At 40.7% G+C, this 18093-nt stretch overlaps 1 protein-coding gene across 1 annotated transcript in view; it reads left to right on the plus strand.

Annotated features, from left to right (window-relative positions):
• Positions 1-18093, plus strand: part of agrn (agrin) — a 476432-nt gene that overhangs the window by 448694 nt on the left and 9645 nt on the right. Inside the window, exons 34-39 of the mRNA XM_017305640.1 lie at positions 2949-3065; positions 4890-5073; positions 7004-7091; positions 7736-7759; positions 10509-10541; positions 13474-13698. Coding sequence (XP_017161129.1) covers positions 2949-3065; positions 4890-5073; positions 7004-7091; positions 7736-7759; positions 10509-10541; positions 13474-13698 — 671 coding nt within the window. The remainder of the gene's footprint in view (positions 1-2948; positions 3066-4889; positions 5074-7003; positions 7092-7735; positions 7760-10508; positions 10542-13473; positions 13699-18093) is intronic.

Genomic DNA, 18093 nt, shown 5'->3' on the forward strand with positions numbered 1-18093 from the left:
ATACAGTTTCACTCAGTAGTGAAATGTGACCCATATCTGGCTTCTTCTGATCTTATCAACTCACCTAAATTAGATATCTATCCAACTGTTGTCAAAGTCTGAACAATCATGTCAAAACCTATCTGGCTTTGCATCATTGATGAGAGACATGCATCATTCTGAAGCCAGACATGTTAAATTCAGACGTAAACAATGGCTGAGCATTATGTTTATGAACTTATGAAGGATGTCTTTGTCACTGCAGTGTATCATCCAAACCAGTGGTTCCCCAACTACGGCCTGCGGGCCGGATCCGGCCCGCCTCTACATTTGGTCCGGCCCCCTGAACAATACCAGGGAGCATTTAGATTATTTTTTTCATATACCGTATTTTCCGGAATATAAGCTGCTACTTTTTTCTTAAGCTTTGAACCAAGTGGCTTATAGCCCAGTGCGGCTTATATGTGGATTGTTCTTCAACCACCAGGGGGCTCTTTAGCAGGAAGTGACTCATTGGAAGTCAAAATTGGAAATAAAAGAAGAAAGCACCAATTAAAACGGAATTAGGTTTTATTAGGGAATTGAAATTTGAGAATGTTGTTGATCAGTTAAATAGCATTGAGGGGAAAAAGAAGATTTTTCTTCTTTCTTTTTTTATAATACTGGGATCATTATGAGAATTTGAGGTATAGATATTAGGATCCAATAGATGGCAGTAGTGCAACAATAACGGATGCAAGCTGYCRTTGAAATCCAAAGAAGAAGAAGAAGGTGCCCATTTTCATTTAGCACATGCTAGTAGCAAACATGACAGATCAGCACTTTTACTGTTACAGTTACCGTTCAGAAACTACCATAATCAGTTCAGTTAAATCTAAACTCGGCAACTTTTTCTTTTTCAACCGTAATAAATGTGATATTCAGTTGACCTGTTATGACTCAAATGTTGGCTGTYCGCCCCCCTCTGCTGCTGCTGCATCGTTGTGGAAAACCTGGAGCGGCAGAGATATCTGCGGCCTATATGTGTATGTTTACTGTTTTAAAAAAAAACACTTTGGGGTTGTGGCTTATAGTCTGGAAAATACGGTATTTATTTCATAAATAGTGTTATTACCTGGATTTTTTCTGTGAAGAACCCAGAGAGGGTTATRTGGTTATTATTTATTTCATTAATAGTTGTGATGGACCGAGCAGTTAAGGAACAGCCAGGCACCGGTTTTAAGTCAAATTTAAGAATTTTTTATTTAACCCAAACAAAACTTGGGTAAATATTAGAAAAAATGACAAAAATTGGGCCCATAAAAGAGGTCAAAGTAACAGACATCAACTCATAATAACTCAAACAAACAGACCTCACTAACAGACAAAAAGGGGAAACTTAAATACTGGCTGATCAGGCCACATACAACACACCAAGGGGAAAATACACAAAAACCTAACTGAAACTAACATAGAAAAATCCCATTCCCCCCCTCTGGATGATGAGTAGTGGTATGAACCAATTTGCAGTCTCAGCTGTCTTGCTCCACCTCTCTGCTCTCCTAAAGGATTGGAGCAGTCAGCACTAAGGAAACTCAAAAACAAACAACGGTCAAATCAAGCAAAACACAACNCCATTCCCCCCCTCTGGATGATGAGTAGTGGTATGAACCAATTTGCAGTCTCAGCTGTCTTGCTCCACCTCTCTGCTCTCCTAAAGGATTGGAGCTGTCAGCACTAAGGAAACTCAAAAACAAACAACGGTCAAATCAAGCAAAACACAACAATGTAGACTAAAATATGCGCACTTATTCTAGAATACAATGTGATGTGTTGCCTTCTAAACAAAACCAGTTATTCTGTAAATTAAATCCTAGACTTAAAGAAACCCAAATATAAGTGAGGTGAACCCATTTGTAGTGAGAGTGAATGTGAACCMGTCGCGTGTGGTGAAAGTGAAAGTTACCACATTTGTGTGGCTGCAGCCATCACAATAGTATTATAATTTATTTCCTGACTTTTGTTCTGTGAAGAACCCAGAGGGGGTTATTTGATTGTGCTTTCTGGAAAACAATATATTTTTACATTTAGGCRCTCCTGCAATCGTCACACTTYTTCTSTTACAAACTGACTCCGGCCCCCAACCAGAGAAGGGAAAAGTTATGTGGCCMTCACAGGAAAAAGTTTGGGGACCACTGATTCAAACTGATGCTCCACAAAAGGCCTTCGCTGTTAGCTCTCCTTCACCAGCTTCCTTCATCTTGTGATGTTGAATAACTCTAGAATAAACTTTAAAATGGCTCCATAGACGGCGGCGGCGGCCATACGCAGAGCGCTGCTGTGTGACGTCAGCCCTCCTCTGGACATGCGAGTCGCTTTGAGCCTCTAAGCCAATGGATCAGATCTGACTGCGATCACAAAACCTCCAAAAAATAATTGGAATTGAGCATCAAGACCTGCTGTCTGAGCATAACCTAAGAGAAATAGAGAAACAGACATAGCATTGTGACTCTGGAGCAGCTGCAGAGACATGYAGCTCAGGTAGGAGAACCAGCTATCAGTCATGAAGAKGCTCTGAACTTTTTCATTTTACATGCAGAACATTTTGAGTTTTCTCATTGCTAAACATGGTGGTGGTGTGGGAAATCTTCAGCAGTTTTGCAAACAGTTGATTATTTTAGAGTTTTTACCAAATCATGTATCATTTTACCTTCACTACACAACTACATGCAACCCTGTGTTACTGATGAAATCCCAGTAAATTACATTGAAGTGTTTATAATATGACAACGTTTCTAAAAAAATCCAGGTTGTGTGAAAACTTGTCACAGGCCCTGGGTTTCCACCACATATCGCAGCACTTAAAAGTCTTTTTCTGGAAATAGCAAACTCCTGACTGAGTATGGAAGTGATTCAAATGGAAATGAATCTTTTCTGTCAGCTCTGTCTCACCTTCTGAAATGTTTGTGTGTCCCGTCTGTTTTCAACAGAACAAGCACACAGATCTCAACCTGAAAGAGTCGCTGTTCATTGGCGGCGCTCCCGATTACAGCAAACTAGCAAGAGTTGCTGCACTCACAGAGGGATTCAAGGGAACCATCCAGAAGGTAAAATAAGAACAGTTTTACAATCTCAATGACTCATGTGAACTGCAGTGACTCCTGAGGCTCCTGAGACCAGAAGGTTTCAGCAGTCTCAGACCACAGCGGCCTGATTTTAGCCGTTTTGCCATCATAAGCTCTCACTGTGACGAGAAGTGGCTCTGCTCATTAGGATTAGCTAGTGCTAATTTTAGAATATTCCAAAGTCCTTCCATTTTGTTGCTTTCAGATCTTTCCCTGACAAATTTCCAGTTTTTTTTTTCTTCTCTCAGCTTTCTAGCAAACATCTCTGAGCTCCCAGAATAACTGTTCAAAAACAAAGGGCTGGATGGAAATGTTTGCAGAAACTTGTCAGGAGTTCTTGTCGGCAAACTTCCCATCCCTGACAGTTTTGAGACAATCGGAAACAAAATGCAACATTTGTTGTGCTTTGCCTTGGGGGAATTGTTAATTACGTGGAAGATGGCATTTATTTGAGTTTTGATGTGCTGTTTAATTGGTTGCTTTGAAAGCATTGTCTGAAACACATGGTATCTGCAGCTTCACTGTAACCACTGCCTTAGATCCTAGGATGTGTTCAGTCATTAAGTTTAATGATCCTTCAACAAAGAAACTCAATGGCCTTTAAATGAATGCTCTCAATTCAAAAGAAACACAAAATCATTTTGTAAAGTGTTGTAATAGAAGGAAAATAGATTGTGATCATTTTTACTGTGAGTTAAGTTCAGATGAGCTTCGATAAAAGACAAGAAACTGAACCAGCTGAAATGCAAAGGATGATAAGAATTTAATACATATTTGTATTTAAATTTTAACAGATCTCATTCTAAGCTCAGATATACTTTTCTTCTAAGAAGCAATGTATGTTCCAAACCTTGCATTGTGTGCCATATTAGTTCTCTATATATGTATCTGCCTGCAGGTCTTGCTCAATGCGCCTCTGTCAGCTGTAAACATGTTTTCTGTATCTGCTGCTTAGCCTTCTGCTAACCCTGCGCCCCCTGCAGAGAGGCTGCCTATATTTGTCCTAGAAATCGCCCACTGCATCAAAACATTTAAAAAGTTTCCAAGCCAGGCTCGTCCACTGAAAAGCCTGCCTTGTTCTAAAAAACTAAATGAAACACTTGCTCTCTGCTGCTGCAAATTGGGCTACTCTGCAGTGGAACATGTTTTGAAAAGTTGTGATAGATTATCACAGAATGATCAGACTTGGTATTAACTTTTAAATTTACTCTGAGGGGAAGTAAATGTTCTCCTTGTTCAGGTTTGAACCGAGTTTGTTTGCTGAGGTCGCCTAACATGTTCTGTGCTCCAATCAGATTTTAGGTCCATCTAACACCATATTTATTGTTGCATGTTTTAATGCTCTGTTTCATACATTACTTTAAAATGCTTCTGCCAGTCATAAGGATTTGAGTCTGACACTGCATAGGACAAAGACTGTAGACATGATGTCTACCTAAGGTTGGGACACGAGTCTTGACTTGGACAAGACATTTGGGGCTAGACTCAGACTTTAGGTCTGGGACTCGGGGCCTGACTTAGACTTGATGTCTGTTTGTGTTAGATGGTTCATAATGTCATGCAGATACAATCTTAAAGCCTGTGATATAAATTTCTTTACCTCTCACTTTTGTTTCTTCCTTTGCCTTTTGGATTTTAAGAACAATCATAACATATTATTGCCATGACCTTTTCAGTGGTTGTGAATTTCAGAGGTGAGATGTTAAAAAATAGGTGCAGAAGTGGGAGGTTTGCGTCATTAAATGTCTGACAGTGGGACAGACCTGCACCGTTCAGTCCCACCTCCAGCTGTGCCTCTGCCTCCAGGTCATGCTGATGAGCACACCCATCCTGCGGGAGGAGAACGCCCTGAACTCCAGCAACGTGGCCATGTTCCACGGCCACCCGTGTTTCCAGGAGCCCTGCCAGAACGGCGGCCGCTGCCACCCTGAGCTGGACGGCTACGACTGCTCCTGTCCCAGCGGCTTCTCAGGGGACATGTGTCAGAACGGTGAGTGGCTGCTTCCTGTGCTGCATTTCTGTCTCACCTGATCTTAGCCCGCTGACCAGCTGAGATCAGAATCCAAACGACTGGATGGAGATCATGCTGCGGTCTTTGTAATGGCACACATGCTATACATTTACTGCATTTACTGCCTTATGAGAAAGTATAACAACCCTCCATGTTAAATGATAGAACAGCTGTTATTAACCACATTTCTATGGTTTAGTTTTATTCACCTAGACCARATTACTGCCACACCTGCAAATCAAGAAATGTTTTCAGTTGTACCAGACTGATAGCATGAAGTAGGCAGCAAAACTCTAAAAGCAAAATATTTTTCTAAGATGCTTGTTTGCAACCTCTGCTGCATCTTGCATCTTTTACAGACCATGTACAAGATGCAACTTCATCAATGTCTGATGAAGTTACATTCTGCTTTTCTTTGTCTATTCTCTCCAAACTGAAGAGKTTTTTTTTCTTCTTGTTTTTGGGACATTTCAAAAGTTTGATTAAAATTTACAACAGTTTAATGTAACTATATCTGAGAATAGTGTAAACCTCTAAATCACATTTTTCCATTCAGTTGCTATGCAAATTATAAGCAAACTTTTGAAATGTTGCAAATAAGTAAAATATGAATTAGGCATGTTTCCACCTATTGGTTTGGAGCGAATCAACCAGGCTATACAAAACATATGTTCATCAATTGTTGGTGCTATTTACGGTTGTAAGAAAAAAAATGTAGAGTTTGCAAACTAGAATGAACCACATACCTCAGAAAAATGGAGCGTTCTCCCCTCTGAGCTGTAGGTTTTCACTTAGAAATGTTCAGTTTCTTCCCTCTGATGAATTACAGACACAACATCCCAGTCAAAGGAAATTCAAGAAGAAATGAGAAGCAAAGCCACTGACCTTTGACTCCAGTCCACCACAGTGAGCTTCACGATCAGAGAAAAAGATGACGAACCTTCCCAGGGTTGGATGGGATTCTGAGATTACTGCAGAATCAAAGAGAAATCCAGAACCAGAACATCCAGATCATCTAAAGCCTGAACAATGAAAAGATTTAAACCAAAGCTCAACTAAAGCATCACAGATTAACAGAGGTCTGACTCACACCTCTCAGAGGTCTGATGATGATACTGAAGAAGAACAACCTGATTTCTGTTTGGACCTTCAGCTCACAGAGCCAGCATCACTCCAGAAAGTTTACCTCTGACTGGATGAAACATAAACTACTTTAAGATTTTCTGGACTCGGATCCAGCCATGGTGGAGTAACCCTAAGCCAGGGTTCACACTCTAAAATGTCCAAAGTGGTTGAAATCAACCATATTTCACATAATGGTCTGAACTCCTTCACACAGATAGAAAACACTGGTACTGCTGCAGTGAAGCACCAGGGTTAATCCAGTCAGTTATAAGAGGGGCAATAAGTTTATCGAAAATATAAACTCATCATGTGGAACTGATTTTTGGACATTCACCCAGATTGTCTTTGTCCTGAAGTTAAAAGCAGTTTGTTGGTATCGAGTAGGAACAAACTGATGGACATTTCCAAAGCCCTGAAGGATCATTTATATGAGCAGGGCTTGGATTAGGCCAGTTGGATCCTGGTTCATCTCCATCAGTCAGACCTCTGTTCTTCCTATCAGATAATATCAGTGTTATACATGATGTCTCTTTTATGTGGGCACTGTGCTACGTTGCTATCAAAGTAATAGATCAGCCGTGAAAATGATTAAAAGTGTCAGCTGAATATTCATGAAAGGAAGCTGGATTGCCCGTCCCTTTCATCATCTCCGTGTTCCTCTGCGTTAACCTTGTGCATGCAGTCGCTGTCCCTTCTCACGGTGATTAAATCCAGCCAACCCCTTTGCTCTTCATCAATTCGGTGTGGTCTCATCCTCTTCAGTGTTTTCTCTCTCTGTTGCCAGCTATCCACGAGAAGTCGGCCGGAGAGACGGAGGCCATCGCCTTTGACGGACGGACCTTCATCGAGTACCACAATGCCGTGACGAGAAGGTGAGGAGGAAGAGCGTCTTTTTAAGCTTCATGTCCACAGTAGCAGTTAATGGTTAACCAAATAACCGTCTTGTCTATCCGCCTCCTCCCCTGGTGAGTGTGATGGGATCATCAGYGGTAGGGCTTCAGGGAAACTAAGAGCCTCGCTAATATCTCTCTCTCTGTCTGTGGGCGACCCTGCCTCGCTTTTGACAGGATTTTTCTAATTAGCCAGACACTTAGCAATCACAGCCTCGCCCCGAGCTGCTGGCTCGCCGCTCCGCTCCACAGTCGCTGCCGCCGGGCAACAGGAACGCACAACTTATTATCCTGATTGGATCAATTTCTGTTATCCAACAGGAGGCTGAAGATCTGTCAGCTGAAGTAAAGAGACAGATTTGTGAGAAAAAACAAAACAACAACCTGAAGACACAGATGATGATGTAGTTTCTGTGTTTTGGTTGCCTCCAGGTTTGCATAAAGTGTAGAAGTGATGAAGCAGCAGAGGCATCAGGTTGCTGCTCTTCACACAAACACTGTGCTGTGTGAAAACCAGGGGTCTGTCAGTCACGTCTGCGTCTTAATGTGCATCCTGTTCCTTTATCTGACGTCCACTTCCTGTCTGTGTCTCATATGAATGTCCCTCACTGTCTTCTCCTTTCAAGCCAACTGACCAATGAGATCCCAGAGTAAGTAAACTCAGTCTGGCGTTCAGATCAAGCCCAACTAACAGAACAACTCATTTTATTTTAATCAGTTAACCCAAACAAAAAGATTAAAGTACATTCAGAGAGTCATCCAGTCTGGTCTTCACATGCAGACTCCATTTCCATCATTTCAATTGACACATTTGATTATTTTGGGATACATTTGCAGTCAGTTTTTTGTTTTTTTTCCAGTACAAAGCAAAGCATGAATGTCTGCATGATTAGCTTTGTGTTGAACCAGAGAAAATGATTTGCTGTACCATGATTGTGCAATAATTTATGCATGGTTGTTCATAAACGCAATGAATTGCAGTTACTTTATGCTGAGTAGCATTAGGTGGAAATTAATGAGGGACGCTTGAAAGCTGGAGGAGACCGTAGTGTTAGTATCGGCTGAACTCTTCTGGATTTCATCGCGTTAGAACTTAAAACTTATAGACCAATTCTGTTAAACCAGTGGTCCCCAAGCTACGGCCCGCGGGCCGGATCCGGCCCGCCGCTACGTTTGGTCCGGCCCCCTGAACAAGACCAGAGAGCATTCAGATTTTTTTTCATATATTGTATTTTCCACTTTATATGTGGATTTTTCTTCAACCACCAGGGGGCTCTTTAGCAGGARGTGTGTCCTGTAAACTGTGGGTRTTTTGTTTTGCATGRCRCATTGCTGCCATCTGTTGGACTTTTAGGGAACTGCTTGACTTTTATGTTATTTAATCAGTACKGTTGTTTGCTAGCAGTAGAGCAGATGAACACGTGTTTGTTATGAACGCTGCATTCCAGGTTTCCCTCAATGAAATATAATCTAGTCAGTCTCAGTGACCGTTTTACTAACGGTTTTAGCCCATGTGCTTTCTGGGTAAAAATCAATCGAGGAAACCCAGTAAATGAACTTATCACCAAGTGAAACACATTTTTCAGAATAATTACACACATTTGTTTAAATTTTAATGATTTTCCACTTACAGTTAATGAAAACATGACATTTAAAATTAGGTCAGACTAGGAGGGAGGGGGGTGAGGGGCTATATCGACTAAGAATTTTATCGCTATAATTTGCAGTTCTGTTACGATAACGATAAAAAATTTTGATTAGAAAAACTCTTTATTACCTCTTTTTTAGCTAACTTCATGACTTTACAACCACAAACATTGTCCTTGAAAAACATTCCTCYGTTTTTAAACAGGCATGGTCAGGACACCACTTCCCTTAAAAAGTGTGATTTATATTACTTTATGCCGCTGTAACAGCATTTAATTGTGTTTCCTTATTTGCTGATATTCACTGATTCAGTGGACAAAACAGGAAAAATAAAATGTATGAGAATACTGTCAGTTTTGTTTTTTATTCAACATCAATTGAAATTTATTGAAACAACACAACAAAATTCCTATAGAATTATTTGCAATACATGATACATGCTAAATGCACACGCCTACAAATTTTTTTTTAAAATCTATTTATATAAACAGAAATGTGGACTTGATAAAAAATGTGTGTAAAAGGTTATTTTAAAAAGTCATTTTAATCTGACAAACGAGATCCATCAGATGTTTACTCTAATTTATTGAATATTTAAGGCAATATTTATTATTGCCTTCCATGTCACATTGAAATGACTAATTTACCTCTGAACAACTAAAGAAAGAGAAGCTACATGGTTAGCTTAGCAGTGTAATGAGTGAAATAGACTCTGCTTAACCTGCTTGGTGGGTTGGGCAGCAGGTAAACCAGGCGCTGAAGCAGAACTCGGCTCCAATCAGGCCGACTGAAAACTCAGTTCTCACCACAGTTTGTGCTGCATCACTGTCTTTTTTCCAGACCTCTAACTGTAATTTTGAATAATTACAGAGCTGGCAGTGAATGGCTGTGACATGTTAATCACAGATTTATTTGCTTGTGTATAGCAGAGCTCCAGTGGAGAGCACTCCACAGTGGGCAGACTGGACCTCAATCTCACTTAGCTAGAGGGACAGTAGTCCTTTGAAGCAGACTGTCAAAGTTTAATAGATGTTACAGTCGCTAAGAGCAACCACGATGGGCGTGGATCAAGGCAAACCAATCAGTTCAGCGGGATTTCATTTTACAAAGATAATGAATACCTTTTGTTTTTTTCCAGCGGCCATTAAGTAGAGAGTAAAAAGGCCAAAGTGTCAAACTATCACCTTTGGGCGCCGTTTCTGTTTCTTCGAACGGTCAATTCGCTAGACTCATTTTAAGGTTGACGAATCACACGTGACTCATCTGATACTGTGCTTGACCCCATTCTTTGACAATCGCCCAATTTTTCTTCATGCAGCGCTTTCATCTCTCTGCAGAAGGTAATTGCAGCAGCACTGTGGTGCACGGCGGCATAAATATAAAAAAAGAAGCTGCTCAATAATTGGACTCTGACTTTAAAGCCAGTCGCTGACGATAAATGTACTTTATCTTTAAAAAAAAGCTTGAAAAGCTAGGATATTTTTCATTGCATCCATCCTGACTCTTGCATTTATTGAGGAGCGTTCGTGTTATCAGGGCTGGTGCTTCCTGTGATCCCACAGCAGCTGTACTGGACTCTCCATGCGGTCGATGGAGGAGTGCAGCAGATTAGCTTTTTGCAGCTCTGGGTCTCTATGGGAGACCTCTGTGAGGCGCTGGGCTCACAGTGTTCTCCCTTCCTTCCTCCCTCCTCCTTGTTTCCTTGTCCTTGTTTGCGCTTCCTCTGCATGACTTTCTCCCTGCTCCCTTAAGTCCCGAATCTCTGGAGAACCCGTCAGATCAGAGGTGAGTCTCTTAAAGCTTTTCAACTTTGCCCTCTTTACTTGTATTCCACCTTTGTTTCATCCCTCAGCTCCTCTCCAGACAACCCCTCCTTGACCTTTGACAGGCCTGAAGCCTCCCATTCTATTTAAAAAGTCACAAAATGATCATTTTTATATGCTAACATGTCAAACAGCCTCTCCTGACATGCATATCATTATATCTACTGCTTCATGAGCAGGAATGTCTGATTAACTTTGGACTTTAATCAACACATTTGAATCAGGGCACTGATTGTACAACATGTAACATCAATACATTTAAAAAAATAATAATTGGCTGCACAAGTTTGAATGTAGGACAGACTACAACCAGTCTGTCCTTCAGCAGGAGGCAGAGAAACCCAGATTTAAATCACCCCAGATTTATTTATCAGACCGATATTTAAAATAATTTTCTGAAATTGGCCAATAAAGATGTTAGTGCTGATTATATTGTGCATCCTGAATTAGTATATATTGCTATGGTAACCAGTGGTACAGAAAAGTGGGTATGCACTACATGCGGCATATGGGGCGTCATGCTAGCAAGGGTGCCAGAAATAGTGAAATAAAATTCAAGTCAACATTTTCTGTAGTTAGCTGTTATTGATCATATCATGTGTGAATGATGTGATCAATAACAGAGGCCTGATGCTGATCAGATTGGTGCCAAAAGTTTGAAAATACCTGCAAATATCAGGTTTCTCTGCAAAACCCGCAATACATTTAAATTTATGGAAGTTATGTGATGCATTATGATCCTGGGGAAAAACGGTTTACATCTGTCCTAAAGGACCAAATCAGCATCTGACTTGTTCCTGTTGTAAGTAACTCCTGATTGTAACAAAACTTAGTTCAGCTTCTCAGTCACTTGTTTTCTTCTGACCACTACTGCCACCTAGTGGTAGAGTGTGGGTTCCCTGTGAGGACCTACGAGCAGCAGATGATGCCCAGAAAGCAGCAGCATCGCAGCAGGAATCAGTGCAGTGGGATTCAGAGCGCTGAGTGCCAGCCTTGCTTTATTCATTGTACGTTCTGCACCTTTAATAACCTTGACCTTATCACTGACAAGCTGCTGCGGCGAGATTTACTGGGCCTTGTAAACTCTTTGAGGGCTTGCCAGGAGTCGGGTTCACCCAAGCTTCATTTTTGTTTGTTCATGTTTATTTTTCTCCCCTTGAGGAAAAAAAAGAAAATGTGATGCTTTTAAATCTGTTTACCTCAGCAGCTTTAGGTACATATAAGGGGTGTATTGGTTTCCAAGTAAAGGGGAAAAATAGATTTCTTGATTTTTTTTTTTTTTTTGGAAGTATCTGCTGAGGTGAACTGGCCTGTAAAAGTTTTAGATTTTGCTGGTTTCATAGTGAAGTATCCTGATTCAGGAGATCGCCCCTCCCTTCCCGTTTCGTTTGTTTGCTGTTCTGTGTGCCGGCTGCTTTCTCTCCTCATGTGTCTTGTGTAATCTCTGTTTTTTTTCCCCCATCCTCAGTTGCTGTATGCGTCCTCCTCACCCTGTCTTTGTCTTTCTGTGTAGACTCCGTTTGAAAGTAGCAGAATAAGTTCCAGACGAGTGAACAGTTGCAGAGAATCCGCCTGTTTACATTAGGATTGCGTTGGCTGCGTTTTCCCTCTAAGTGTTTCTGTATGCAGCGGTGGCTGCTTCCAGGCGCCTCGGTTTCCTCTGCACAGCTGAGGCGGTGGAAGCCTTTTAAGGATAGAGGAATCAGCTAACCCCCCCCCACCCCACCCAACCCCCAAACTCCCTGCAGGTGAAGAGGCGGGAGATCTAATGGCTGCCTAGCTTAGCCTCAGTAATGTTGCTAAGGCTAACAGGGAAACAGAACCTGCTACTTCAGAGCTCCGTCTGCGTTTCCTTAAAACGACCCGAATGCTGTTAGAATTTGGCTCAAAGCCCAAATTTCAGGGATTTTAGCAGCAAATAAATTAAAAACATGTATAACAAAATGCTGATTTATGAGCATTCCTGGTTATGATGTGTACTTACCTCCAAGTACATATTTTACTGCAGCAGCATTACCTCCCACTGATTTAGTTTAAAATCCAGCCTTTAATTTAAAAGCATGTATTCAGTGAGATGAGAAGTAATTGATGTTAAAATCAAAGATTATTAGTACCCATATAATCTCAAACTCATAATTAGTAAACCATTACAATTTGTTCCCACAGGAGACAAATATGGAACATAAATATATTCATCTTAGCAGCACAGAGAATAGAAAATATCCCCTTCAAAGCTTGCTGCTGGAGAACTGCAGAAAGAGCAGCATCTTTTTGTCTCGTTTCCATAGCAACCATCAGAAACTAGCCACATATCAACGAGTTGCTTCCAAAAAATGTCTCTTCTGTCCTACCATGACAAACATAAACAGGTTTTCTTAAATCTTCTGTTATTGGAAATTCATGCCTTTGGTCACATCAGATCATGAAAACCCCAGCTGGATGAATGAATGTGTGAAAAACGACTTCATGTTGACTGCTGGTGTGGCAAAGTGAAGTCATCTGGTTTTTTCTGACTATGTAGTTTTTATTTTTATAGTATTTCTTATTTTTATTTATGAAATTGTATGAATGTTTTTCTTGTGTTTTATGGGGCGATGGATGGAAATGAGCATTCTGGTATATTTCCTACAAAGTTGTTCATTCATTAATATGCACCGTCACATTTAAATAAAAATAATCAACTAAAGGTTAATCAAACTGAAGGTTGGATTTTTCTAACAAACCAAATGGATGAAATCATTGCAAGGTTGTGCTGCTGCAAATGAAGATGAATGTCTTTTCAGGTGTTTTAATCATCTTCATGTGGCTGCTAGTAACTCAGTGCAGATCAACTTCAGACATGTACCTGAAGAGCTGCTGGGTCTGGTTCTGATGCGCTGTCCATGTCCTCCCAGTGAAAAGGCTCTGCTGGTCAACAAGTTTGAGCTGAGTGTGCGGACCGAGGCCACGCAGGGTCTGCTGCTGTGGAGCGGGAAGGGCGTGGAGCGCTCCGACTACATTGCGCTGGCCATTGTGGATGGCCGGGTCCAGATGACCTATGACCTGGGCTCCAAGGCCGTGGTGCTGAGCTCATCGGTGCGTGTCGACACCAACCGCTGGATACGCATCAAAGCCAGCAGGTAAGAAAAACAGAATCAGCAGCAGAAGCTTTCTTTCTCTCTTTCTTTCTTCCTGGTTCAGTTAAAGGAGGATTAGACTGAATCCGTATGTCTTTGTGTTGCTGCTCACCGTGTGATATCTCGCCTGAATCCCCCGCTTATTTCTGAGTTGATGACTCTGATTAGTTTCAGATTAAGGCTGCTTTCATGCCTGGTCACGCCCACGTTTGAAGCTTTATACAACAGACAGGCGCGGTGTGGAAGTCGCAGCTTAGACACGGTGATCAGTGTTGAGACGGAGAACCGCTGCTGCAGCCCAACATGTCTGCCACACTCTGGAAGCTACAGAACAAGATTCATGAGAAATAACTGTTGGATGTGAAATAACAGACAGGGATGTGAAAGTGTTGAAACCACATTAACTTTTCTACATTTTGTCCCATAAAACCATCCTAACCTGTTCACAGAGCATAACAGGTCACTTTTAATGCATTTTATTAGGATGTTAAGTGATTGACAAAGACATGCATAACTCTGAGATGGAAGGAATATCTTTTTTATAAATAATATGTTAACTGTAGAATGCATTTATTTATATTTGCGTTCTACAAATGCAAATATGTAGAATGCGTATTCTACATATGCATTCTACAGTTAAATCAAAACAGTTTGATTTAACTTTGCTGAATCAGCTCCATTTCCAGGGTCAGCCTGTCTGTAACTCTATCCATCTCTTTAATTCTAATCAGCGTTCTTGGCCTTTCTGAGGAAAACCTTCCCTCATCATGACGGGGCCACCGCCATGTTTCACTGTGGACCTGCTGCATTAAGTCCAATGTGCAGCGCCATCTATCCTCTATTTTCAGTTAAAAGTTTAATGTGGGTCTCATCTGACCAAAGCAACTTTTTATTATATTTGCTGTTTCTTTTATTGCAGAAATTAAAATAAACTTTTATGGGTTTCTTTAAAGTTTAAACATTCCTCTTTTTTTACCACTTTTCTAATGAAAGTCAGATTTGTAAAGTGAAATATAATAATTTTCCTTCCATTTTACACGACACTACTTTATGTGGTTACATAAAACCCAGGGGTGAAAGTAAGGKGGTACGGTTGGGTACCGCTACCCCTAAAAGATTTAGCAGGGGTAAGCAGTACCTGCAAGAGAGGAGCGGCTGTCAGCTGTAAAACATCARTGGCTTCACTGTGCAGCTGTGARTTCACCCACTAATCAGCCGTGACTGATTCGTTTTTCAAGAACAATCTAAAACACGACTTAATCAGTTAATGAATAACTTTTTTCTCATTTCATATTGTTTCTGAACTGTTCATGCTTTTCTAGAGCAGCAGTGCAAYACGACCATCGCGGAAGGTTTTGAGTCTCAGCATGAGGTGACAAACTGAACGCAGCCAGGAGGCTGAGAGCAGCACGTCCTCCTCTGGGTCCTTATCAAAACGTTCAGAACTTTATGAAAGAACAAGAAAAAAAATCAACCAAACATGTTCAAATTAATGACCCAACAACAATAATAATCTCAGTAATTATTGTTTCAACAAGGTGTTGCGCAATTCTGTGTGTTACGGTTGCATTACCAAAATAACCAGCAGAGCACAAATTTAAAATTAACTAATCAACCAGGGGAGGCTTATTAATGATCGCAAAATAAATATCAAGCCTGAAAACCTAAAATTTTGTAATTGACTGAACGTTTTTAACATAATCTCTGGTCGGCTTGTGGAGCGCAGGAGGTTGCCATGGCAACGGGTGTGTTTAAATGGCAGAGAGATAGAGAGTAAAACGGTGCGAGTGGTTTAGAGTTGATCACCTGTTCAGGTTGTTTTACCTTTTTTTACCTTTGTCTTGGCTCATCACAGCCGCTGTAGATTCTTAACGTTCAATAAACGACAAACTTGGACTAATTACCTCGTCAGTCTGTGACTATACATCATTCACAACAAACATCAAACACGGTAAATACGTTTCATTAAGTATTTAACAAACAAATGGATTCTACTGCGATAATTATGTGAAATTAAATAAATTGTCTAATATAAAAAATAGTTTGGTGCTGTCGGACTCAGAGTCTGAGGCTTTTCCTTTATCAAACAATTTTGTTTTTTGCCTCTTTTTTAGAGGAAATACTGATGTTGATGAGACTTTCTCCAAAATGATAACCTTTTTCAACCTTTGTAGCTCCATTTTTGAAAATGAGGCTCTAATATTCACAAATGACATTGAAATAAAATCCAGTCCAACATCTGGTTTGAGGTGATTCCTCTGGAACCTTTTGGAGGAAAATATCCCCACTTCAGAAGATGAGCTTTAACCTAACAGAGCTCTGTGGTTCCTCCTATCAGTATGAGAGTCAGGGTGAGGAGGCACCATGTTAGGAAGAGAAGTGGAAGCTGCAGGATCTTCAGAACAAACAGGTCATGATGCTGGGCTACTGATTATCCCTCTGTCTGGACACAGGATGAATAGAACCAGTTTAAAAGCTTAGCAGTTTAAAACGAATGGTTATATGCCAGACATGGAAAACTGGGATGCATCCATGCCATGATGTTCAGGATTTAGGTCTCATGGCATCTCAAGGTGTCAACATTGCAGCCAGTGGGCTGAAGGAGGAAATACAGCTTTATATTGTTTTTAGTTTTTTTTGTCACAGTACCCCCAAGAATTTAAAGCTACTTTCACCCCTGATAAAACCCCAATAAATACTTTGAGGTTTGTAGCTGAAATGTGGAGAAGTGAATAAATAGTTTTGAAGGCATTGTTTTATGTGTGGTATAATAGATATATTGGCTGTTAGATAAGTTAAAATGTGGACATAAGTTACAGACTTCTGAATTTAAACAGGACAATTCACTGAAATACAATAAAAACATTTATTTTTTGTTTAATATTCTATTATGATTAAATGTGTTGCCAATGAAAATAATTCTGCTTTCCGTATCAGCTGGCTCTCTTTTGGATTTTGTCCTTTTAAAACCACAATACTGATGTTTTAGCAGCACTTGTGTAGTGTATTTTTTCTCTTATTTTATTTTGTAGTTTATCTAACATAGACATGTTTAATCCAGGCAGCCAACACAATCATGGAGGCCCACTCTGACTTGTACAAACCACAGATAATCTTCCTCCAAGTGGAAAAACACAAAAAGCGAGCAGCACTTTTTGTTGCACAGTGATGTCACGTTAATTGATTTGTTCATTAGAAACAAATTAACAGTGTAAGGATTGAAAAAGAGCCATTTAGCACTTTCTGCATGTTCTCTGCTTTATCGCAGGAGAACATTTGTTTCCAGCTTCGCCTCAAACGGACCTCTGGGTGGATAATTAGGTTGGTTTTTGTCATTTAAGGCGAAAACAATCGATCCTCAAAAGGCCGCTCGCATCCATTTTAAAACGGATCTCATCCCAGGCTTTCCTCCTATTTACAGCGGATGTGAAAGATGGCATAATTTAGAGATAATGTTGGGAAGCAAAATTATGCAGCATGCAACTCACATAGCTGCACAGATTTCTGTTTGTGCCTCACTTTTAATGACTCTCTCAGCTGGAACTTTCTTTAGTAAGTTTTCATTTTTGCAGTCTTCAGATTTGGTGAGTGTGTGCAGAAAGGAGGCGCCTAAATGAGTGAAGCTCCTCCAGCATCTGTTAGCTGCTAGGCTCATTTAGAACACTGCATGGAAAATGCTCTTATGTGAATGTTCACTTTACTGGAAGTAATTTGATAGAGATAGATTTGCTGCTTCACATTAACAGGAAAATTCATATCAGCCTGGGAAACGTCTGGGCTTTGACTTCACGATAATCCCAGTCTGAAATAAGACTCTAGTCCTTCCTTCCTTTCTGTGTTTGTGTTCTTCCTTCCTCATAGTGATCTTTTGTACATACATTTCAGATTGATCTTTAGAAAGTTAGACCCAAGCCAACCCTCAGTGGTTGGCACAAGGCTTGACTCTCTGGCAGCAGTGGCAGAGAGGAGAACCCTACAGAAACTCGAGGTTATTATGGACAACACCAGCCACCCTCTGCACATTGTCATCAGCACCCAGGAAAGCAGGTTCAGTGGGAGACTGCTTCTTCCAAAGTGCAGGACCAACAGATTAAGGAACTCCTTTGTGCAATAAAACTCTTCAACTCCTCACAGGAGGTTGGAAGGAGGGCTAACAGGAGTACAATAGAAATAGAGGAACTATAGAATCAGGCTAAATGTTCATGTAAAACAAAAAAAAGTTTAAGGATTTGATGTATTGGTGCTGTGTGAGAGAATGAACTACAATTTCCCAAAGGGTAAATTTCAAAGGGATGAATAAAGTATCCATCCATCCATCCATCCATCCATCCATCCATCCATCCATCCATCCATCCATCCATCCATCCATCCATCCATCCATCCATCCATCCATCCATC

Source organism: Poecilia reticulata, linkage group LG7 (genome assembly GCF_000633615.1).
Source record: "Poecilia reticulata strain Guanapo linkage group LG7, Guppy_female_1.0+MT, whole genome shotgun sequence".
Lineage (NCBI taxonomy): Eukaryota > Metazoa > Chordata > Actinopteri > Cyprinodontiformes > Poeciliidae > Poecilia > Poecilia reticulata.